This window comes from Anser brachyrhynchus, assembly GCF_964034855.1.
Source record: "Anser brachyrhynchus genome assembly, chromosome: 27".
NCBI lineage: Eukaryota > Metazoa > Chordata > Aves > Anseriformes > Anatidae > Anser > Anser brachyrhynchus.
The window spans coordinates 2,126,365-2,148,879 of record NC_137720.1 but is presented as its reverse complement, the minus strand read 5'-3'; the positions used below and the strand labels follow the sequence as shown (position 1 = coordinate 2,148,879).

General features: G+C 53.4%; 2 protein-coding genes and 1 long non-coding RNA gene across 7 annotated transcripts; 1 reads left to right on the top strand and 2 right to left on the bottom strand.

Annotated features, from left to right (window-relative positions):
- Nucleotides 1-6,322: 6,322 nt before the first annotated feature.
- LOC308183223 (specifically androgen-regulated gene protein) lies at nt 6,323-14,011 on the bottom strand. Of its 5 annotated transcripts, XM_080568998.1 has the most exons (5): nt 13,260-13,857; nt 10,392-10,528; nt 8,875-9,043; nt 8,174-8,389; nt 6,323-8,083 (listed from the first exon to the last, which is right to left on the bottom strand). In XM_080568998.1, the coding sequence occupies exons 2-5, from the start codon at nt 10,482-10,484 to the stop codon at nt 7,128-7,130; spliced, it is 1,434 nt and encodes a 477-aa protein (XP_080425124.1). In that variant the 5' UTR covers nt 10,485-10,528; nt 13,260-13,857; the 3' UTR covers nt 6,323-7,127. The 5 variants fall into 5 exon arrangements, with proteins under 5 accessions (XP_080425124.1, XP_080425123.1, XP_080425121.1 ...); XM_080568997.1 differs by lacking the exon at nt 13,260-13,857 and adding an exon at nt 13,895-14,011 and having other exon boundaries at nt 6,323-8,389; XM_080568995.1 differs by having other exon boundaries at nt 6,323-8,389; nt 13,187-13,856.
- Nucleotides 14,012-14,539: 528 nt separating this feature from the next.
- Nucleotides 14,540-20,169, top strand: LOC308183226. Its single transcript, XR_013942349.1, has 2 exons — nt 14,540-14,701; nt 15,201-20,169. It is a non-coding gene; the product is annotated as an uncharacterized lncRNA (long non-coding RNA).
- Nucleotides 17,467-22,412, bottom strand: YOD1 (YOD1 deubiquitinase). Its single transcript, XM_080569000.1, has 2 exons — nt 22,121-22,412; nt 17,467-21,641 (listed from the first exon to the last, which is right to left on the bottom strand). The coding sequence occupies exons 1-2, from the start codon at nt 22,326-22,328 to the stop codon at nt 20,935-20,937; spliced, it is 915 nt and encodes a 304-aa protein (XP_080425126.1). The 5' UTR covers nt 22,329-22,412; the 3' UTR covers nt 17,467-20,934.
- Nucleotides 22,413-22,515: the final 103 nt, after the last annotated feature.

Sequence of the window (22,515 nt, the reverse complement as noted above, 5' to 3'; positions counted from 1 at the left end):
TTGCAAGGGTGAGCTGAGGATGGGAGCTGAGCTGCTTGTCCTTGTCCTTGCCCTGCAGGGAAACCACATTCTGGGCTGAGAGGGTCTCCCACAGCCCGGTCACCCCAGTTGGCCTCACCTGGCTGACAATTTGAGTGAGATTGTGCCTGCCTTAGCTGGTGAGCCCTGCGCAGCAGCAGTGTCCCCCGGGACCCTGCGCACTGCCACCGGGATGGGAGCTGGCACCTGTGGGCAGGCAGCCAAGGCACTGCAGGGGCTGCAGCCTTGGTGCAGAGGCCTGGGCTCAGGAGGGGCACCTGAGGTGTAGATTTGTGCCCCCGGTTCGGGAAGCGCTCGGCGTGCTCAAAGGTTGCTCTCACAATTGTTTTATTGCCTCCGATAAGACAAAGCCTACTTCCACACCACTGTTAATAATTCATCTTTAACTGCGGCGCTGGGTTAACTGCCCCATATTCGGCTTTCATCACCTTTCCCCAAATATTCGTGTGCCCGTGGTGCTGGGAAGGGCCAAGTCCCCTCTGCGGGGCCAGACCCCGGCTCTTGGTGCGGCTCGGAGGGGGCACAGCGGGGAAGGGTCCCCCCTGCCCTCCGCTTCTTGCCCGGGCTGGTGGGGGTTCGGGGGTCGGGGAAGCCCCCGGGGGGAGCGCCTGCTTTGCGCTGCCGGCAGCAAAAAGCCCCGGAGCGCCTCCTGGGGTGCAAATACCTTCGCAGCGCAGCTCAGATGCGGGGAGCGCGTGGGTGCCGGCTGTCCCCGGCCCTGTCCGCCTGTCCCCGGCCCTGTCCGCCTGTCCCCGACCCTGTCCGCCTGTCCCCAGCCCTGTCCGCCTGTCCCCGGCCGTCCCCGGCCGTGCCCGGGCGGGCGGCGCTCCCCGCGGGCGCGCAGTGCCACCGCGCGTCGCTCCGCGGAGCTGCCGCCGCCGCGCCCCGGCGACCCCTTGCCGGCACCGCGGGGAACGGGGCCGGGAGCAAGGGCAAGTCCTGGCGCTCCGCCCGGCCACCTGCCCCTAAAGCCGGCCTAAGGAGCTGCTCTCGGGGCTCCCAGCCCCGCAGGATCGGTGCCGGGAGCGGGGCAGAGCTGCTCCCAGACCGGAACGCGTGGGCAGAAAGCTGCTCTACCTGGCGGTCCTTCTGGATCCATCAGCTGGATCCGGGCCACAGCTGGAAAACGCCTCTTCTAGAGAGTCATTTTTTTGGAAAACAGTTCTTCTAGAGAGTCATTTTTTGTATTTTTATTATTATTATTATTTGGATGCAAATTCCTGACCTCTCTGGGTACGGGGGGGGGGGAACCTGGCTCTGCTTCTGCATTTTGCACAGTCCAGAAAGGGGCACTTCTGTACCTCAGTACAGAAAAGGGAGGGAGGTGTGTGAGCAAAGTGGGGCCGGGCAGGAGGGGTTAAGGCTCCTCTGTTTGCTCCCTGCCTTGTTCAGCCTGAGGGTGTTCAGCACCAGGAGCAGCCGCTGTCGTGGGGTGTCCGTGCTGGGGTGTTGTGTGCTGCCAGCCTGCTGCAGGGGCATGGTGAAATCCATGGGTGACAAAACCTGCTGCCACCGGGTGAGCCACCAGCGCCTGGCATCCCATGGGCTCCTTACAGAAGGTAATGAATGCAGCTTGGGGCTCCTACGTCCTGCAGGGAGTGCTGCAGCCTGTGTGCAGATGGAAACGAGCAGAATCGCTGGGGAACTGGCAGAAAAGAGCAGCCTCTGGGGGATAAGGAGCAGGACTTATGCAATGTTGCAGCAGAATCCCAGCCCCATGGATAGGGGCTGGTTTGCCCCAATAGTGGGAGCTGTCCCCACCCCAGCTGCAGGAGCTGCTGGAGCAGCCACGGCTGTGCCTGCGTTAGGAAGGAGCTCAGCGGGGCGAGATCAAAGGCTGCTGTCGGATGAGCTCTCCCGAGAGGAGCCGGTCGGGCCGGGTAACACGTCCTGAGTCACTCTGAAGAGCAGTGAGGTGGCAGGATATTCTGGGTGGAGGCAGATTGCCTGTGACAGAGATGCTGTGAAGGGGTGCTAACAAGCAGCGCTAGCGCCGAGCTGCTTCCTTGCTCTCCCGGGGTGGGAATGCTCACCTTGCTCTCTGCACAACTCCCCGGGTGTCCCAAGCTGACCCCAGCTTTTGGACAGCTGGGCTCTCCACCTCCTTCAGATAGAAAAGCAAACAGATTCAGCAGCCCTGGAGCAGCGAGGGACATTTTCAGAGCATCACTCCCGAAGCGAGGAACACGCTGTGGCAGGGTGACAGTGACCGGGGGCAGCAAAGGCGGCTGCTTCATGGCCTTGCGGCTTCTCCTATTGCCGAACAAGAGCTGACTTTCAGGCAAGTTACAGGATTTGCTCTTCTGAGCTATGCTTGTGAAGGAAATTTCTCTTCCTTCCTGTAATGAGCACACGATGGCACAACTCAGCACAACTGAGCAGTGGCCCCGTGCCACGCAGATGGGCATCGCGCTGATCCCCGGTGTGTGTTCTCCCAACGAGCAGCTGTGGAGGCTGCTGGCAGCATCTCCGCGCAGCCTGCCTGCACTCAGAGCTGTTACCAATAAATCCCAGCACCCCCTGCTTGTTCTGCAGCGTCCACGGGAGTTAATGATTAAATTCAGGCTAGGGCAGCGCTGTTGAAACAAGTCAGATATGTTATCACTGCGCACAAACCCCTGTGTCAGGAACAATAATGACCCGTTCCGTCTCTTACTGAACTTCAAAGCTGAAGGGTATTTGAAAACAAAGAACAGCTGAAATCTCACAGCAGCGTGTTCACCCACACCGTCCTGCCAAGGGAGATGCAGGGGCTCCCTGGGGCAGAACTGGTGGCTGCTGAGGCAGAGCCAGAGCACAGGCTTTAAGAGCAGGGGTGAGGAACATTGACCTCAGTTGGTTTTAAGATATCAGGTAAATTCACATCGCTGGTAAGTAAAGCAAAACAAACCAAAGCCAGAGAAAAAAGTGTTCATTTTGAAGGAGTCTGCAGTAAAACACTTGAATGCATTTGGTGCAGCTCATCTTTCTGTCCGGCTTTTCTGCAGGTTGCTAGCTCTCCGGCGCTCAGCACCGTGCACAAGGGAACCGCAGTGAGGAGGGTTTGGGGGTACGTGCGCCTGTTTTCTCTGAAACGTCCTTTAGAAACAAAGAACATGAACAAAAACATAATGGAGAGAAATGCAGAGTGTATTTGGCCCAGTTCTGCACTGGGTTCTGCCCAGCTTTGCTGAGCCCCAGGGGAGGTTTGTCACATCCTGACCAGCGCAGGGGGAGCAGGGACAAGGCAGCTTCCTGATACCACCAGAATTTAACAAACCACTTCTCCTGAAAGTGATCTTTGTAACGAAAGATGTATGCAAGAATGCTTTAATTGGGCTAGCAGGTCTTGACAGACTCACATAGACATGGAAATGATATGTCTGAGCCAGTGCGGGACTGATAGTTAAAAAGTGGATAAATAGTCTATGCAAAATGCAAAGCTGAGTGTTTTCTTTGGATCCTTACTAAGATTGTTGCACTGTGTAAACACAGCCTGTATAATCCAGGTATCGAGGGTACATTTGCCAACTCTTTATGTTACATTTTAAATATTACGTTCTCTCTTCATGGCTATTTTTTTGTCTAGGGTCTGCTGTAATTTTGCCTTCCAGACACAAATCAGGAAAATTGTGCCCAGAATTAAATGATACCAAGTCTGCTTTCAGAGGTACCCAGACAAGAGCCCGGGAACCCAGCTGGAGTCTGGCCGAACTTGAACGTGGATTTTGGTTTTGTTCTTTCTTTTCTCCTGCTCATCCCCTGGATACCTGGATAAATCCAAGCACCCACCATGGCTCTGCCAAGTGCTTTTTATCATGTCCTCTTATTGTCTGTGCACACTGTGTCAGTACTTTTAGGTTAAAAATGACCACGTTTCTGTGCAAAGAGCAGCAATCACTGCAGCCCCTCGCACCAGCTGTGCTTGGGCAAGGCTTTGGGCTTGATGGAGGCAGCAGCCGTGGCAGCCAGGCACCTGACCTCAGTGCCCTATAAAAGAGACGAAGGGCTTGGCTCAGGCTCCTTCCAGTCTGCAAATTGGGGCTGTTCTGGCTGCTTGTGCACCAGGTGACAGCGGGGATGCTGCGGGCACTTGGCTGCAGAGCAGCTCGTCCCTGGAGACTGCTGCTGAGCGGCGTGGGCTGGGTCGGAGCAGAGGTAAAGCTTTCCTTTGAGCCTGTGGATTATGGGTTACGTCCGAGCAGGAGAGCTCTGCTCCCTGTGGTCTTTGCTGGCTGGTGTGGAGGGAGAAATCACCTGGGAGGCTGCCAGCATGGGGCTGATGCTGATTCCCAGCCCCACTGCCTGCTCGCAGGGGCTGCAGCTGCCTCCTGGGCTGCAGGAGGAGAGGTTTCCACCCAGTGCTCTGCTCCCGAGGCCCTTGACTTCCAAGTGCAAGTGATTCTCTTTAAAGGAGAAAGCATGGTCTAAATGGAAGAGGAGAAGTTTTGGTTGGCCATCTTAGCAGAAAATTTGCTTTAAAGATTGTATGTTAAACCCGGATGGCCTGGAGTGATGGTCATTTACGGGAGTGATGGTCACTTACAGGAGCTGTGCACGTGGCTCAGTTGGTGTGAAATGCAAACAAAAGGGAATAAATTAAAGCAGCTGCACGGATGAGTGGTGTCCCTTCTCTGAACTCCCAGAGCTGTGCCTCTTCCCAGGGTGAAGTGCTCCTCTTGGCCTTGGGTCCTCTGGGTGTAATCACTCACCCTGGGCCAGCCCTGCCAAAAGCAGGCGTTGCTATGTAATCCTGCGAGCAAAAAATACAGCAATTGACAGGTGAGGTGTGTTTGCAGTCATTAGAAGGGAAGGGAAGGTGTTTGTCCCCGCGGGCTGTGTGACTCCTTGCGCAAGAGCAGCCACTGGCTGCGTGGTGCTGCCCGGAGCTGGCCCTGCTGTGGACACGGGGATGGATCCTGCTGTGGCAGGGAGGGTGCAGCTGCAGCCTGCGGAGCCTTTTGCAACATCTGGGAGTGGTTTTCTCAAGCCAAGCTGTGCTTTCTGCCTCTTGCTCTGGCCAGGGTGGCCCCAGCCCTGTATGCAAGCAGCTGGCTGGGGAGGATGGGGTGGGACAGTCGGGATGCAAGCACCGAAATCATAAAAGCAGAGCATTCCCTTGCTCTTTTTTCCCTTCCCATGGCCAAGTCTACCAATTTGCATGGAGGACACCTTCACTCTGACCCCTGTTACTGTGAGCTGCTTGTGCCCAAGGTGCTGTGCACGGGACCTGCACCCTGCTCAGTTCTCACTGTGAGCAGCTGTAATCCTGCCCGGCCCCTGCAGCATGGCATTTACTGAGCAAAACGCTGAGTTTTCGGTTGGACCTTAGCCCCTGCATCTCCTAACTTCCTCTCTAGGTTTGCATTACTGCTGGCCAGCCTCAAACTAATTAAGCTATTTGCTTAACTACAAACAAGCATTTCCCTGGTTTCGTAAAGTGTAGCTAATCAGATATTTTCTTGCATTCCTTGGATTCCTGATGTGGGTCAGTGCTTTTAATTTGTACTCTTCCCACCACTTGTGCACACCTCTGTTATTTGGGGGTTCAGAAAATGGTGCAGCTCTTGCAGAGGGATGCTTTCCCCTTTCCATGCAAAACCAAAGCTCTGCTTATGCCTGTTGAGAGAGGAATTAGAAACCTGGCTCTGGGTTTTGTGGTATGAGCCTGTTTAGTATTCACAACACTGTCTTTAAAAAGTAATTTTACTGCAAGGTCAGCTAGGAAAACGGTAGAGTGCAACTTTATCTTAATATTGTCAGCAGTTAATTAACATCAGTAAATTGTTTCGTGCAATTGCCTCCACGGGTCAGCCCCTCTTTCCAAAACAAGCCTGCGTTAGTTTGGAAATGAAATTGCCTGTCAGGAACAAAGGCGATTGCTTTCTCAGGCAGAGGCTCTTTCTAAAAGTCCAGCTCTGAAAAAACAAGGTTGCATGAAAGGCTTGTTTTTGGGGGAAGAAAATAAAATGGTCTTTTCAAGCCAAGCTGCTGTTCACGTTGCCACCCGGCTGCTATGGGTCATGTCCCCGCAGAGCCAGGAGGTGACGCAGGTGGGGTGGGACTGTCAGAGCAGGTCCTGTCCCAGCCTGGCAGAGCTTTGTGCCTGCCTGTCCTACTGCAAGCACCGACACAAACCCTTATTTCTGCAGCTCCTGCCTTGTAGCAGGTCCCTGACTGGCTTGGACCTTGTCACGGTGCTGGCTGGGCTGCTCGCACCAGCAAGTCAGGGCACCTCGATGGGTAAAACTCACCGCTCGCCAGAGCTTTGACTGCTACACAAGAGTAAATCTGTACCACATCGTTATTTTACGATCACATAAATTTTATTACAGGAATAAAGCACCTTTGTCATAAAAGGTGCACAGCATAAATCTTGGGTCTCAAGGATGCAGGGAGAGCAGAAAGGGAATGAGATGGCGTTGTCTGATTTGCATCTCTCTGGCTTTGGGCAGCATTTCTGGCTCTGTCACCAAAACACAATCTGTCACTTCTTAACTCTCTTTTCATGATGAACGCTGATGTTTGTGTCTTATTTCTAAGCGGTGTACCCAGGGTTATCAGGGCCGGGTGTGAGCACAGTCACTGTCCGAGGAGCACTGATGCACGTCTCCAGCTCCCGTCAGCCTGGCAGTTCTACATGTGGCAGTTGTGGCTTTGGGGAGGTGTACACATGGGGCAGTTGAGTGCTCAGGCCTTGGAGGCTTTTGATTAATTTACCAAAAAAAAAAAAAACCACCATAAAATCCCAAAGTGAGCAGCAGAGTCCAGCACTTCTCTCCAGAGAGCTTTTATCCAAAGGCAACCCGTGTTAAAACAAGCGAAATCCACAGTTTCCCCACTGTGACAGACCCCAGATGCATTAAAGACATTGTAAGGGATGCACCCCATCCAAGTTCTGACTGCCAGCTTCTTTAAATAACTCACCCCTTGCTATGTACAAAACCTTATGTACAGGTGGCATCGCTGTATTTGGCATGAGCGCAGCTCTGGGGGCAGCGGGACCCAATGTCCCCCCTCCTGAGATGCTGGGCTCACGGCAGCAGGTTCTGATGGCCACATCCCCAAGGAAATCCCCGCGGGGTGAGCCCCTCGTGCCGGGGGTCTCGCTACTCCTTCAGCAGGCCGAGCTTCCTCAGCGCCTCGCGCCGGTGCTCGTCGGTGGCTCCCTTGGGGGAAATCTTGACGCTGACGCAGGAGCGGGGCGGCCGGGGGAAGCTCTGCAGCGGGTGCGATCTGCGCTTGCTGCTCTTCTCCGGCTCGGGGGGCTCCTTCAGAGCCGCGAAGTCCTTCCCCGCCCCGAGCGATGCCGGCCGGGGGCGGCTGCTGCGGAGGAAGCTGGGGGCGAGGCGCTCGATGAAGGACATCTTGCCCAGCGAGCTGCTGCCCTTGGTGGCCGGCTCCTTGGCGCTGGCCATGCAGCTGCCCAGCCCCACGCCGGAGCGCTCCAGGGTGTTGGACTTGAAGTGCATCGCCCGTGCGCCCGGGGCCATGCTCTCCGTCGCCCTGTGCTCGCCGCGGGGAGCAGGGGCAGGGCCGAGGCGGGCGCGGGGCTCCACACGGTCCTGGGGCAGCCCCAGCTTCTCCAGCGCCTCCCGCCTGGCTTTCTCCCGCTCCTTGGGGTCAAGCTGCCCCGAATTCACCTTTTCTGCAGCGGCATCGCTGGCAGAGCCGGGCTGAGAGCCGGCGGGTGCCGGAGGGGGGATTTTCACCTTCTGGCCAGGCTCTGTGGCGAGCAGCACCGGGCTGTTTTTGCTGGTTTTCAGGATAATGTTCGGTGGCAGTTTGCGTGGCTTGGGGGCTGTTGGAGGCCCACGCTTGGCTTCAGGGTCCTGAGGGGCCTCCTGTGGTGCTGGCTGCTCCAGCTGGCCCCGAGGAAGTGCTGTGCTCTCCCTCCCCATCTCCTGGTGTGGTGGCAACGTGAGATCAGGGACAGACGCGTGCTCTGGGGCTGGCCGGGGTGGCACAGCCCGTGTCCAGCTTTCCTCCGTGTTTTCCCACTTGGCATCCAAGCTGCTCCTCCGTGGCTGCTCTTCACGGCTCACCAGGTCATCCTGGAAGGGAGCTGGAGGCGGGATAAGCAGGGGTTTCACCTGGGTTCTTAGGTTGCCTTGGCCAAGCCTGTCCTCCTCAGCCATCTCCTGGGAAGCTTTACCTGGTGGCGCTGGGTCCTCCACGACGTGTACAGCCACTTTGCCATCAGGAACCTGGTTTGCTCTTTGTGCACTTGCTGCAGTGATGCTCCTTGGAAGACTGTAGTAGCCTGGGCTTGGAACAGCTGCTGGAGCTGGGCCGGAGGAGCTCTCGCCACCCCTCTGCTCAGCTGCGCGCTGCTGGCCTGCGCCGGGAGGAGGAGCCCCGTTCTCCAGATCTAGGCAGAGAGGGGAAAAGTCATGCACCTTTCTGCACGTGGACACAGGATATCTTGCTGCTTACAGAACACCCCATGCCTGATTAAACCAGTGCAGTACAACAGGGTACTTGCACCCAGTGTTTACCCTGACCCCAGCTAATGTGCTCTGGCTGTAAAGGTCAGATACTTTGGATTTGACAGAGCACATGTGGTGAGGAGCCTGAACTTGTGCAGGCCTGTTCAGAGCACAGGAAAAGATGCAGTGCTCTTTGCCTTGTTAGATAGCTGCTAGCAGCTCCTGCATGCAACAACTGGGAAAAGGCAGCTGGTGCCCTACCTATGGCTGCCTGAAGCCACCCCTTATCTGTGGAGCGATGGAAACCAGCTGGCTTTGGCTTATGTGAATAAAACTGGGGCCCTGCTCCTTCCCTGCCTGCCAAGGAGGTGCACCCTAGTTGTGGAGTCCCCTGGCACCCCAGGGAGGAGCACGATTCCCAGCTCACCCCGGGCAGCGGCGTCTCTCTTGGGCCGTGGCCTGGGGGGCTCCGCGTAGTCGGTGTCATCGGTGGAAACCCCGCTGTCTGCTTCGGCATCCAGCGAGCCGATGGTTTCTTCCAAGAACATCAAGCACTCTTTCTCTTCCACAGATAAATAGTCATAGCTGTTATCACTCTGAAAAGGAAAAAGGCGGTGTGGATAGGAGATGCAGGTGTACTTCCATTCACAGCCCCAGCAGCTCAGGGGAGACCTGGGGCACGACTCCTGGCCCTGGGACTTGGGCAGCGACTGCTCAGAGATGGGTACTTCGCAGCTGCAGGCAACTAGAGAATGTCCTCTAATGGAGATGGTACTGCAGGGACACTTCTACATCGCCCTACTGCGAGCATCAGAAGGCAGGTTATTCTCATTGTGAAAACTTGGCCTCCGCCTCTCAGTTCTTTGTTTTCCTTTGAAATATGACAGGGCTGGTGCCGTGGGTGGTCTGTACATGCTGACATCTGTACCGACCAGCAGTGCTGAATCCTAGAAATTTGTCTAAACGTCCTAAATACTGAAAGCTTCCTGGGGATGTGGTCCCTCTCCTTGTTCTCCCATTTGTACCCCAGCTTAGAAAGGAGTACAGCAAGATCCTGCTTAATTGTTGTTGCACTTCAAGCATCATGAGATATGATCGCTGTAGAAGTGCCAAGTCAAAAGGCACCACAAGCGATGTATCATCAAACAACCGAAGTGGGGGAACGGATGGAGAGTGCATCAGATCAACCAGCACGGGGGATAAATTGTCCCAGGTGGAGTTGTTTTGCAGAGGCACCTACCCAAGCCCTTTACCATGCAATATTACAACCAGTTTGTCCATCCCTAATAAATTTTAGAGGGTTTGGTTCTGGTTTGCAATATATCAAATGGAAAACCTGTTCGGGACTGAGCTTTGCACTAACACATATCAATTATGCTCCAAGTCAGACAGGATGTAATTAGGCCATCAATCTTGGAATCGGTGTTTGGAGACAAACAAGTTTGAAGAAACAGATAATGAAAAATTGCGCATCTACACCCATCACCCCAGCTCGTCTCTGCCTTAACTCCTAACTCAATCTCTCGTCAGCTGGGGAGGAGTCTCGGTGTCTTTTCCAGGTGAAGCCACCCTTGCTGGAGCCGCTCTGACCCAGTTATCCGGCTGGTCTAATCCTGCGTGGGGGAACCGCCAGGCTCCTCCTGCCCAGTGCCAGGCCAATCTGCCCCTTTGGCAGCTCTTGCAGCTTGGTTTTATTCCTCAAGGGAACCAAGCTGCACTGAGGTCTGCTCCATCGCTGCCACGCAGGCGGGGAGGACTCTGAGCGCTTTGGGGCAGGGATTCCTGGGGCCCTTGTGCTGCCCTTGGCACGGGGCTCCCCAGGCACTGCCACAGCACCTGCAGGGAGTGGTTTTGAGCAGAAATTGGGGAGAGCAGAAATCGGACCCAAACCTCGTGCTGAGAGGGGAGAGCTGTGCCCAGGCTGGGCGCGACGGGGCGACTTACCCGCTGCGAGTGGTTGGAGGCCGTGCTGACCATGCTGTCGCAGCTGTCGGAGTTGCAGCCAGCCATCCCCAGCCCCAGCTCCTTCCCAGGCATGTCACGGGCTGCCGCGGTGTCCGGCGCAGGCTGGGATAGCCCGGCTGGAGCAGAAGAAAGGAGATGTGTTAGGCTGTGAGGCCGCTTGCGGGGCCACAGGGAGCACAGGGGGGCTGCGGGGCTGCTGGGTGCAAAGGTGCTCGTCCTTAGGCTGCTCCCAGAGGGGAGAAGGGAGCAGATGTGGTTTCTGAAAGCATCCTTGGAAATGAAGTTTTCCCAAAAAGAATTAGAAGCGGAGTGAGCCCTGGAGAACCTATCTACATCCTCCTCATGGTGGTGGTGACCACTCGGAGGTGTGGAGAAGGGGTTCCCGAGCGAAGGAAGGAGCTGTAAGGCTGCAGTGAGCATGCACGCTGCCCCACCAGAGCCGAGAAGTGCCGCCAGCAGCCAACCCAAAAGTGCTCTCAAAATTCTGAGCACGTCGGCCCCCGATGCTGCCCCTTACCCCCTGCCTTGCCCTGCTGCGTGCTTCCCTCAGTAGCCACGGAGCTGTCACGGGGGTGCCCGGGTGCGTTTGGGCAGGCGATGGGCAGCAGCGATGTGCTGACACAAGGGGTGCTGGTGCCCCCCGATGTCCCCTGCTGTGCCAGGCACTGTGCCAATACCACACGCAGCCCACCAGCGGTGCTGCCCGAAGGCGGCGGTGCCGAGCTGACTGGGGTTTCTCCCTGCCACGCCACCCCGGGGGTCCCACGCCAGCCGGTTATCTTCACAGGGCGCCCAGCAAAGAGAGCTTCGCTGCCTGGGAGAAAGGCCAAGCAGCCTACAAAAGCCATAATTACAGCCGTAAAGTATTAATCTTCCAAAATTTACCACCACCGCCGCCAATTAGGTGCTTTCTTCACTCGCACCGCCCGTCCTCCAGGAGGGATCTGGGCTGCAGAGGCTGCTGAGAGCAGCAAACAAACGCCCCCCCAGCGCTCCCCATCCCACGCGGGAGCAGACAGAGGAGCTCTTTGTGCCGTAACCTGGCCGTGGCGCACGGGAGCACACTGGTGCTTTTTTTTTTTTTTTTTGGAAGCAGGATCAGGGAATTAGATCTGGCGATAAGCGAGCAGAACTGGCTCCTTGTTAAGAGAGCAGGACCCTGAAAGAATTCCTTTGTAATTGGAATATGCCGCAAAAATCAGATTTCACCACCCACACCCTGAGAGATCCAACGCTTCCACCCAGGAAGAGCCGAGTATTTCAGTCTCACTTCTGCAGTGTTTACTACCCAGCACGCATTTGAGGAAGCAATTTTTTTGGAGCAGCAGCACCCTCGAGTCTCTGAATTCGGATAAACTTATAGTTTTTAGCTGTCAGGAAGCAGGGACGTGGTGTGGGTCTGGGGATTTTCAGGCTTCTGCAGGCTGCGTGGTTTTGCTGTGAACCCAAACATTCGCGATGTGAAATAGAAATCTGCTTCCAAGCACCAAGAGACTACCGCCTGCTCAATTGGGACCCGCAGGATTGCTGCAATGCTCTTCGCTGCTTCCTTCCCCACCGCACAAACCCCAGGGAGCAAAGCAGGCGCAGGGAAGCGAAAGTCCTGCTTGAACTTGACGCCTGCAGCTGGAGCGGCCGCTCGGAGCCAGCGGCACAGCGAGCAGCCCCGAGGGGAAGCAGCAGCCCACGCGGGGGGCTCGGCAGAGCTCATTTCTTGGTGAGGGGCCTGGTCAGCGCATCAAAAGAAATGCCACGAGTGGCCCTCTCTTTCAAAGGATGTTGCGGGAGCAGAGGCTGGCTGCCCCCCACCTCAAGGCCACCCGCAGGCAGGGGCTGCGAAGCCGGCGCCGAGCGCGGGCACCGGGAGGAGGCAAAGTTCAGCACAGAGCACGTCGGGATCTGCGCAGGAACAAGAGGTTCATTTTGCTCTGTGCTGGTTCTCTGAGCAGATTATGGCTCTGACACATTCATCCGACTCAGGAGAGGGAAAAGGGAAACCAGCCCTGAAAAAATCTGTTTTCAGGATTCAGGAGGGTTTTACAGTTCCTTCCTTTCACAAAACAACAGCTCTGCCACAAACTGAAAATGTGACCGAGCCTTTAAATTAAAAGACGTGCTCTTTGAAAAGCTGTTTTTGATGACATATTCTTCCCCCACTAAAAATGTTTTTATAAGAGGTTACTTTTTATCTGAAATAAAAGCTAGTTTGGGCAGCTTTTGCAACAGCTGCCCTAACTGTCCTCTGCAAAGCTTGCTGAGCCCTCAAACTTCAAAGAGGTGCTGGGTAGCAATTAATGCTAATTGCTTTATGTGAAGAGGCCACTTTCTTTTAAGCCCAGAGTTACTACAACTGCTCAATCGCAGCTCTTCAGCAATGTTCAGGAACATCGGTGGGCTTTTTTTGTCCAAGGCAGTGCAGCCCTACCCCGTGCCTTACACCTGCTGGCAGAGGGTCTCATCCTGCCAGCTCCAAACACAAAGAGCAAGGAGGCAATGGCAGCAGATCCCAGTTCCTCCGATTTAAACAAATAAATCGGGTGCATGTCGCAGTTCCCCAAGCTGACTTCGCTGTCCTGAGTACGAGTTTTACCAGTACGGCCGCCAGCAGCCGCTGGGTCTCCCCAGCTCCCCCCCGCTGCCTGCGGGCACCCCGTCCCTTGCCCAGTGCCACCTCGGCGTGACAGCTCCGCCACCCTTCTCCTCCCAAAGCAAAGCAGCCGTGAGGGTGCCCGCAGCCCCCGTGTCCCCCAGGGAAGAGGCGCTCAGCTCCTCACCGCGGCCGCGTTCAGCAGGAAAGGGACAGAGAGCAGAGGGCGAGAAGGAACAGAGATTGTCGGGCTCTTTTACCAGGATGGCTGTCGTCCCGCGGCGCCCAAATCCTTGTCCTGGCCGTGCCTATCCCAGGACCTCTTTGCTTTTCCGTGCTAACCAAACAGGGCCGGGTTACACATTAACTCGCCCTCCCAGCAGAGATAAGGCTGCGCGGGGCTCGCCGGGCACGCGTGGCAGCAGCCAGCTCCTCACCTGCAGCCACGCCAAGCCAAACTCATCCCGAGCGCAGCAAGCTCCTTGCTGCCGGGTGCTGCTGCAGCAGGAGGAGCAGCAGAGCCCGGCTGGGGCTCTTGGGCCCAGCCCAGCCCCGCAGCAGCCCCGTGCTCAGCCCCGCAGAAGCGCGGTGGCTGCGTGCGTCGCAGCCCCGCGGGAGCAGCTCTGCCAGGGCGCAGCGGCCACGCCAGCACCCAGTGCCCGGGAGGGCAGAGCCGGGCGAGCGGCTGCGGGTGCTCGGCACCACCCAGCGCCCTCCCTTCCTGGCTCCGGCTGCCGGCCTCGGCACGGGTTTCGCCGGAGACTCCTTAATCTGACATCCTGTTCTGCCGCATAGTTGCTCGCTGACATCTGGAGGAGTCGCGCGCGCAGCCCTGACCGAAGCGCTTTTGCACCTGGTAATTAAGTCCTGCGCTGGGTGCTGCCGAATGCATTACCTCGCAACAGGTTGATTCTCTTCCGTGGTTTGGGGCATTGGGTCCCTCAGCTCAGGGTTCCCTCGCAGCTCCAAAAGCACGGATTTGTTGCCCAAACCGACGGAGACTCGTGTATCACCAAAGCTATCCCAGGAACCCAACATTTGCCTGCTGCTGCTGCACGCTGTAAGGAAATGCTTGCCAAGATAAAAAGCCATTTTAGAAGGAAAGCTTCACCAGTGCGCTCTATTTGCCTGTTAGAGGATGGGTGAGGAGGCCTGGGCTTGTTCAGCTCGCACAGACAGCTGCGGACCTGCAGCTCCCCCATTGCGGGGGCAGAGCGATACAGAGCCCCTCTGCAGGCTCACCCCCATCTCTCACACTGGAAACATTTCCTTGCAAGGTGCTGTGAGGTAGAGTCCAAAAATAACCAAATATTCAAGCAGAATCCCTGCAGCAAACTCCCATATCTGATACAGCCACCAGATTCATTCACGTTTTCATGCTTTGGTGATTTTTTAGAAAAATATTGTGTCACAACATGTGCCCTGCTACACAGAACAGGGAAGTGGAAACATCAGTTATTTAAAGCTGCGGTAGGATGGATGGAAAGCGATGAGCCAGGAAGCACCGAGATTGCCACCGGCCCTGTCGAGCTGCAGCTGTGCCTGGTTACAAAAGGGCCGGGTGGGTTGAAGAGCAAATCACAGCAAATGGGGGGCTCCTGGGAGCCTCATGCTAGCTCTGCTCTGCTCTGCTCTGCTCTGCTCTGCTCTGCTCTGCTCTGCTCTGCTCTGCTCTGCTCTCCCACCCCAGCCTGCAGCGAAGGTAAGAGATGTGAACGTGTGTGAGTGTGCCCAGAGCTGCAGCAGCGCACTGACTGGTTATTGTAGAGCCGAGTGCCAGGCTTAGTCCAAACGCTGCTGGAAGCGATACCTGCTGTGGTGCTTGGTGGTGCGGCAGTTTAAACAGTCGGGTTCGTGATGGTTTTGTCAAGTTGCGCTTAGTTCTGAGCCTGCTTGTAACAAAGGTGCAAATCAAACGCAGATATTTTCGTATTGTACGTACAGATACAGAGGGCAATGAATAAACACCCCAGGGCAGGGCAAGCATGTTCTGAGAGCATGATGCTGATAGCACTGGGACTTAAAACCTTTGCAATAGGATATGTAGAGCTGCTGCATGAGCTCTGTATAGATCGGGTAAAATGTCCTGATCCATTAAGAGAAGCCTCGAGCTGCTGAGAAAGCTCAGCTGCTGTAAACTGGATGCCCAGAAAGAACCTGGTCTTTCTCTGTGTTCTTCTTCCTCCAATGAACAAAAATAGCTACTACCCAAAATAAAGCATGATTTCATGTCCGTGGTATGAAGCATATGCAAGTAGTCAAGTGATGCAAAGAAAACTCTCTGCAGTGCTACGAAAGGACTTTGGCATGCTGACAGGCCCCTGGTGCCTCACCCTCTGCATAAACAGCAGAGCAGGGGTGATTCAGTCCTGGCGCTGAAGGAAACGCATCCGTACGGCATCGCAGATAAGATACGTGCTAACACAGCCGTGTCTATTTGTCTGTGTAGGACAGCTGAACGCTTCCTTCACACCGAGTTGTATGTACAGTACCATGTATGCTGACAAATCAATTATGAAAAATACTGGGTAATCAATACCTCGTATTACGCAGCAGTTCAGAGCAATAATTGCGTCTTAGTACGGCTGTGAACCAAGCAAGGAGCCCTATTTATTACCCCCATTTTACAGGACAGGGGCAGAGAACTGAGGCCGTCTGTTTCCACAGCTTGGTTAGCATTAACTCTACCTGAGAAACCAGGAGCCAGGTCTCACTGTGTAATACAGCTCCCCAGCATCTTCCCCTAGGCTTTAATTAAAAATAATAGACAAGGACACCACGGTCCTGGACAAGCTAGTTTTGCGAACTCCCCTATTCTTTCATTAGAGAAACCATTCTGGTGCTCAGACTCGGAAAAGTAAAAAAAGCAACCTTGATTTCAGCAAACTTAAAGTCATTTTATTCTGCCCTGTCCAGAGCAGAGCAAAACCTGACGGCAGGTCTAGGGCTGGAGGCATAGCTTCGTTCAAGGCGCAGGCAGACATTTAATTTGTATGATACAGAGCTGTAATTTTCAAAAAAGCAAGCTGAAAACTCTGTGCTCCTCTTATTAACGAGTTTCCCTGCCAGGGGGAGGGCTGCTGGGCTGCACAGCAAAGACAGATGCCTTCATCTGCTCTGTGCCCAGGTCTGAAATCCCAAAAATCCATCGACGCGAGTGTTTCTGCGCTAAAGGCAGTCAGCAGAGACATTCTGCAAAGAATCAGAAGTTTCCTTTATTTGTGCCCGTGCCCTCGCCCCTGCTTCCTCAATCTTAGGCAATGTCATTATTTGCTCTAGGCCAAACGTGGTCAGAACAATGCCTGCTGTGTTCCTGGGCTGGCAGTGCAGTTTGACAAGGGTTTTGTCACCCCACAGCTGATCACGGTCGCTGCACTGTGATACTCCTGAACAGGTCGCTACAAAAACTGGGGTGGGCACACAGGACACGCTTCCAAAAACACCACAAGCAAACCCTGCTGTGAGCACACACGAAGAGATGCAAATGGAGAAACTGCTCCTGTACCATGTCACGAGATGTCCCTTTCCTCTCCCCAGTCGTCCTTCCTACATAACTTTACTCAGAACTCAGGAATCCAATTTCTCTCTCTTCTGCTGTTGTGTGCTTGTCGAGTTGATACGAAAACATTGCGGTCATTATTACAAACCATGTGTAACTTCTGCTCTCAGAGAAAACTATAGGAACATGAGAGACGTTCATGCGCTATCAGCTCTGAGGGTGTGCAACATCCCTCGGGTTTCCCTGGGGTAACAGGCGGCACCCATGCTGTTCTGTTCCCTGCTGCTATGCTGTTACATCCTTTGAAGTCTATGACAAAAATCCATTCCCAAGTCCATTTTCCAAGAGACTATTTCGCTTTAGCGGAGACTTTTTTCCCCTCCCCTGAAAGTAATATAAAGAACTGGGACTTGTTAAAGGCAGGGCAGAGGAGCTGCGACTAGAATCCAAGTTGCAGGGGCACGCAGGCAGCCCAGCAACCCACCTGCTGACAGCTGTGGCTGGGGAATTCAGAGCAGTGCTGATTTCCTCCTGTGCTCGGCCTTTTGGGCAATTGCTTGAAATGGATGTGAATGTCACAAACAGAAAATTCCTCAAGTCTGTCTATTTAATGACTTATACATGTAAATGCGTGAATGACTGGGGAGGTATGTAAAACCTTGAAGAGTTGTTCTTCTTGATGCCTGACAGAGTACACAGAGGAAGTATTTTACTATTAAAAGTAATGTTATTGTTGAACAAGTTGAAAGAGAAGAACGCCTGAGCAGGCTGCGAGGCTGAGTCCCTCTCGATATGACTGCCTCTTAGTGTCAAAGGAAAAAGGGAATGAGACGGGGGAAAGCAGACGTAAATTACTCCACGACTGCATTATATAGGCATGATGGCATTAAAAAACGCACTGGTGAACAAGAGTGAATAGAGCAAAAAAACGAAATTCAAGAACTGAGGCAGAGACTACACTAAACAAGTATGCATGCATCAGTCGTTTATTGGTGCATCAACAATTTCTGCAGTTCAGGGTAGGTGTTTAAGGAAATATATTATTCCAAACGATCCGTACTGATGACACAAAGCAGAATGTTATACCACTGGGTTACATCGGTAAGACTTCTAGAAGCATTTGCTCACACCGCTCACTGCTGCAACGGGAACACGCGCTACCTACATCAGTGAAAGTCCTTGCTCGACATCTGCTAAACGTCGAAACTCGGACAAGGTTTTAAAGTGCTGTTAGGACCACGAGATGTGCATCTCTTCATACAATATAAAATGCTCGTGAAAGGCCACATGATTAGAGTGTGTTAGGCTCTTCTTTAGTTAAAGAAGGAATTTAGTGCTGGTGAAACGGCCAGACTAGCACCAGGAAACTGAAATCTCTATTTAGGCAAAGGTCCATACCTGTTTAGGCCAGTAAAACAGTATTAATAACCCAGCTTTCAGCAAGCCCACTCCCAAAGTAAAAATTTCAGTTTCCAGGGCCCATTTAATTATTGACCTATGTGCTGAAGTATTCAGCAAGGAAATTAGTGCTTGTTTTAAATTTTTATGGGAATAAGTGGTAACAGTAAGGACAAACCCATATCTTGCAGGCTTTCTGGACTGGTGTGGACAGGTGACCCCTTCCTGCCACTACCTGAGCCTGTGCCCCACAACGCATCTGCTCTAAAACATCTGTAACTAAGACCTTGCTGCACAATTAACAACTGTTCAGTGCAAATGTATTAGCGATGTTTAGAAATTGATCCTACTAGTACCAGGATGCCATTTTTGTGACACTTCCATAACTGTATCATTAAGGACAGGTAAATGCTGGTAAAAAGAGATTAAAAAAATCCCTAACTTTCACAATTTTTTTAAAAAAGGGGAGTTGTCCTTTATATGTATTCTGTTCAGGAGAGTTCAGAACTACACAAGGTTTTCCAACTCCACCAATATCCCCTTGTTACTTGTTCTTTGGAACAGTGTGTCAGCCTGTAACAGTATCAGCTTTTACACAGATGAATTACAGCAGTTCAGTTGATATTTTTTTAACCAAAGAGATTTTATTGTCTAGGCAACTAAAGAAAACATCCACGCAGTGATACTGACACATTGCCCTCAAATGGAACTCGCACTCTGTTAGTGGATTTGCTATGCAAATACAATAAAGCAAAGCTAAACACTCTGGATTAAATAAAACTAAGTTTAAATTTAAAAATACTGCAACTGAGAAATATCCCAAAAAATGTTTTTGCACACTTCCAGAAATCCATCCAAGATACAAAGCTAAAAAAAAATCTAAGTGTTGCTCCCAAACATCAACACATTTGCAAACATGGCAGACAATAAATACTTATCTTCCGCTTCTACAGCACTTTTGTTTCAAAGACACCCAAAGATAATCACCTTGTACACCTCTCTGAGGTAGGTATTCTGTCCGTTTTACAGGTGGCAAGTGGTGAGGAACAGCTCCTTGTCCGAGGTGCCTCACCTCTTCAGTGTGAATGCTGAGAACACGATTTAGGATTGATAGTCTCTTGGTCTCATTCCTAGACAGCATTGCATCTCAAGTAGTTAGAACACAGTGTAATCTTCAAGTTCCTTTGAACTGTCAGGTTATTTCCTTAGATTCATAAGCATCAGCTTCTACAGTCTTTTGGTTTTTTTCCTCATGATAGGCAAAGTGGGGTTTAACACTGGAAGCTAAGTGGTTTTCTATCAGAAACTCCCAACAGTGTGAATATCTCCTTTAATGCTGAATTGAAAAGAAACTTGGTCCTCAGTGCTTTTGGCAATTTATCCTTAATTATTCATGACTTGCTATAGCAAAGCACTTACATAATTATGTTCCATTTTCAATAAGACCCCTTCGGTATTTTAAGGTATTTCAACCTCAGCCAAGAACTTCAGTGGAACACGCTTCCTGCAGAAAGTAAGTTTTCGCTGCACCAGGAGTTTAGCTGGATGCCTTACCGAACAGAGGCCTTTAAAGCTAGCTAGACTGATTCCATCAGGAAAGTGGGTTTATTTCTGCCTCAAAATGAAGATGAAGGTTCTTGCTCCCCATTTGTAGAAGTGCAAGAGAGAGAACTCAAAACAGAGCGGCAAAGAATAGAAGGCTAAGAGTATCTTAAAATTCATTAAAAACAAGTACGTATTACAGGCATTAAAAAGAAAATCCCTTTCAGTAATGTGCACCTTTACAGCACCTTTTAAAAGACCTCAAAGCACTTACTGTTAAGCCTCACAACCTCTCTGTGAGGTAAGATTTATTAAACCAATTCCAACCTCCCTGATTCTGAGGAGTACAAGAAGTAGGGCAGTTTACCCAGCTTGTTTTGTTCTGACAATTAAACTGCACCCTTCATTATCGGAATTAGAGTCTTGCTACTGAACAGTCATCAGTGACAAATCAAACGCATTAAGGCAGAATGCAGATGAAGAAACCTTGAGCCTCCCTTCTGGATTAGCACTCTGCCCTTCTAAAAAGGGCAAAACTTCTTACCTGTAAAGAATGAGAACCATACCTTAAAGTGCTAATTTACAGTATTTGGAATCTGCTACAGCTCGGTAACACTGTGGCCGTGAGATCAGCTACACCCAAGCCAAGTCTGTTTGGATGTATTTAACAGATGCAAATTAAGTTACTTCCCTAGCTACTCTATTTCCCTCTTGCCAGAAGTTATTATAAAGAAGAAGCCAAGAATTTCAAGAAACATGCCTATGTTCCGATGCAGTGTAAACACCAAGGGGTTGATAGTTATTTTCCAAGCAACTAAAAACTACCTATGGAGGATTAATAAGTTTATTCAACACTTAATCAACTACTCGTTAATTTTAAGAAGGCTACCTTAAAGCTTAAAGGCCATTTCTCTCTCTAAAGCCATGACTTCACACAAACAATACGTTCTACTTCTGATGGTACCATAGCATAGGGCAGCTTTGGAGATGCTCTTTCCACTAAAAACTGTGCACAATGCGAGCAGTTTCCCCCGCAAGGTCTGCTTGTATGTGCAGAGTCTATTTTTTAGTATAAACAATGCCGATATATGTTTCCCAAACCCTTAGATTAACTTAATTACCCTGAAAACATAATACAGAGAGATTAATCCTGTAACTGAGAGGCTACGTTGTTACGTTAGTGTTGAAGAAGCCCGGTTTTGTATGTCTGCTCAGAGCACACACACAAAGAAAAGATTATTTCAGGAATCAGGTTTTAGCTGCCAGTGTATACCACCTGCCAAAATACTATAAATTAGCATGCGAGAAGATACCTATTTCAAACCAGTTGGCAAAGTCACTAACCACAGCAAACCTGTGCATCTCGGCCATCGTTAAGTTAATGCGCTTTTCAAGCTCTGTGAACGGAATTTTATGATTACATACAGCTTATCTGGACATCCAGAATTTTATTCTGGATCAGTGAGGTAGTAGCTGTACCCATCCTCATGCAGTTGTCACACCTCCCCGAAGTTGGTGTGTCCCGTCTCCTTGGCGTGTTCTCTGGCTTCCATTTGTCCCGTCAGTCCCTTCTGGCACACCATGCAGCGCAGCGTAAAGCGATTCACATCGGTAAACTGCCTCTTCCGTCGGGCTTCATCTGCTAACTCCAAGGCTTGTGCAAGAACAACATCGTCAGTCGTAGAGAAAATGGTCTGGGGAGGAACGTCCGAGTCGGGGATTTTACGCTCAAGGGGATCGTAGTGAATCCCATCGTAAATTAACAGGACCCGCTTGGTGTAACCGGCATCTTCCCCAAAACGGTCAATTCGGACGGTCTGCGTGTCCACCACGCAGATTTCACACTGGTAAAACTTAGATAAAATGGACACTTCGATGGCTCCTCCCCAGGTTTCTTCTCTCCTGATCCAGTCGCAGTACTCCCTGTTGGTTTTCCCTAGCACTGCCTCGCAGTAAGACTCGGGATCGCTCGCTACTATCTGGGCTATGAGGCTGCGCATCTCTGGAGCGCAGCCGGGGTCGTACACACCCCCCTCCACCACATAGTACACACTGGTGAACAGACAGGAGTTATCTGCCGGCACCACTCTCCGCGCCAGCACCGGCACCGCTTCCCTGACCGAGTTGGCCATGGGTCTTTTCGCAACCGCAGGTGGGTCAGCGCCGGGCTTGGACGGGTCCTCCTCGACGATGAGAGTGTCCCCTGTCAGGGAGAGAGGGGAGTTGAGAGGGACGTGCGGGTGGGAGCTAACGATGCTGCCAGGGAGGGAACCCAAAAAGGGGGAGGGGGGGGGGAAGAGGAGCAAAATGATGGGGGGACCCCAAAGGACGGGGGGGGGGGACCCCAAAGGACGGGGGGGGGGGACCCCAAAGGACGGGGGGGGGGGACCCCAAAGGACGGGGGGGGGGACCCCAAAGGACGGGGGGGGGGGACCCCAAAGGACGGGGGGGGGGGACCCCAAAGGACGGGGGGGGGGGACCCCAAAGGACGGGGGGGGGACCCCAAAGCGGCTCGTCACCGCGGCCACTCGCCTCCTCCGCCCCCTCCGAAGCCGCCTCGGCCGCAGCCCGCCCGCCCTCCCCGACCTCGCACCGGCCCCGCGGAGCCGCCCCGGAGGAAGAACAGAGGAGAGGAGACCCCGGCCCGGCCCGCGGAGGCGAGGCGCCGCCGCCCGCCCTCACCCGAGTGGATGCCGAGGTCTCCCAGCCGCCGCTCGCCGTCGCTGAGGTCGAGGCTCCGCGGGGGGAAGCCGAGGAGGAGGCGCTGGGCCGGGGCGGGGACGCCGGTGAGGGCGGCGAGGGCGGCCTGCATGTCGCGGAGGCGGGAGTGGGCGGTGAGGCCGGGCAGCGGCTGGCTGCCGCCCCGGGCCTTGCAGCGCAGCCGCAGCATCGTGCGCGGGGCCGCCCCGCGCCGCCGCCTCCGCCGCCCCGACTGCCCGCCGCTTCCGCTTCCGGCCCGTTTCCCCCGCCCGCTCCCGCGAGATCTCCCTCCGCGCCCCGTCATTGGCCGCGGGGCGCTGCCTGCTCCCGGCCCCGCGCCGAGCAGCGGCCAATCAGGGCGCCGCCATCGCGGGGCC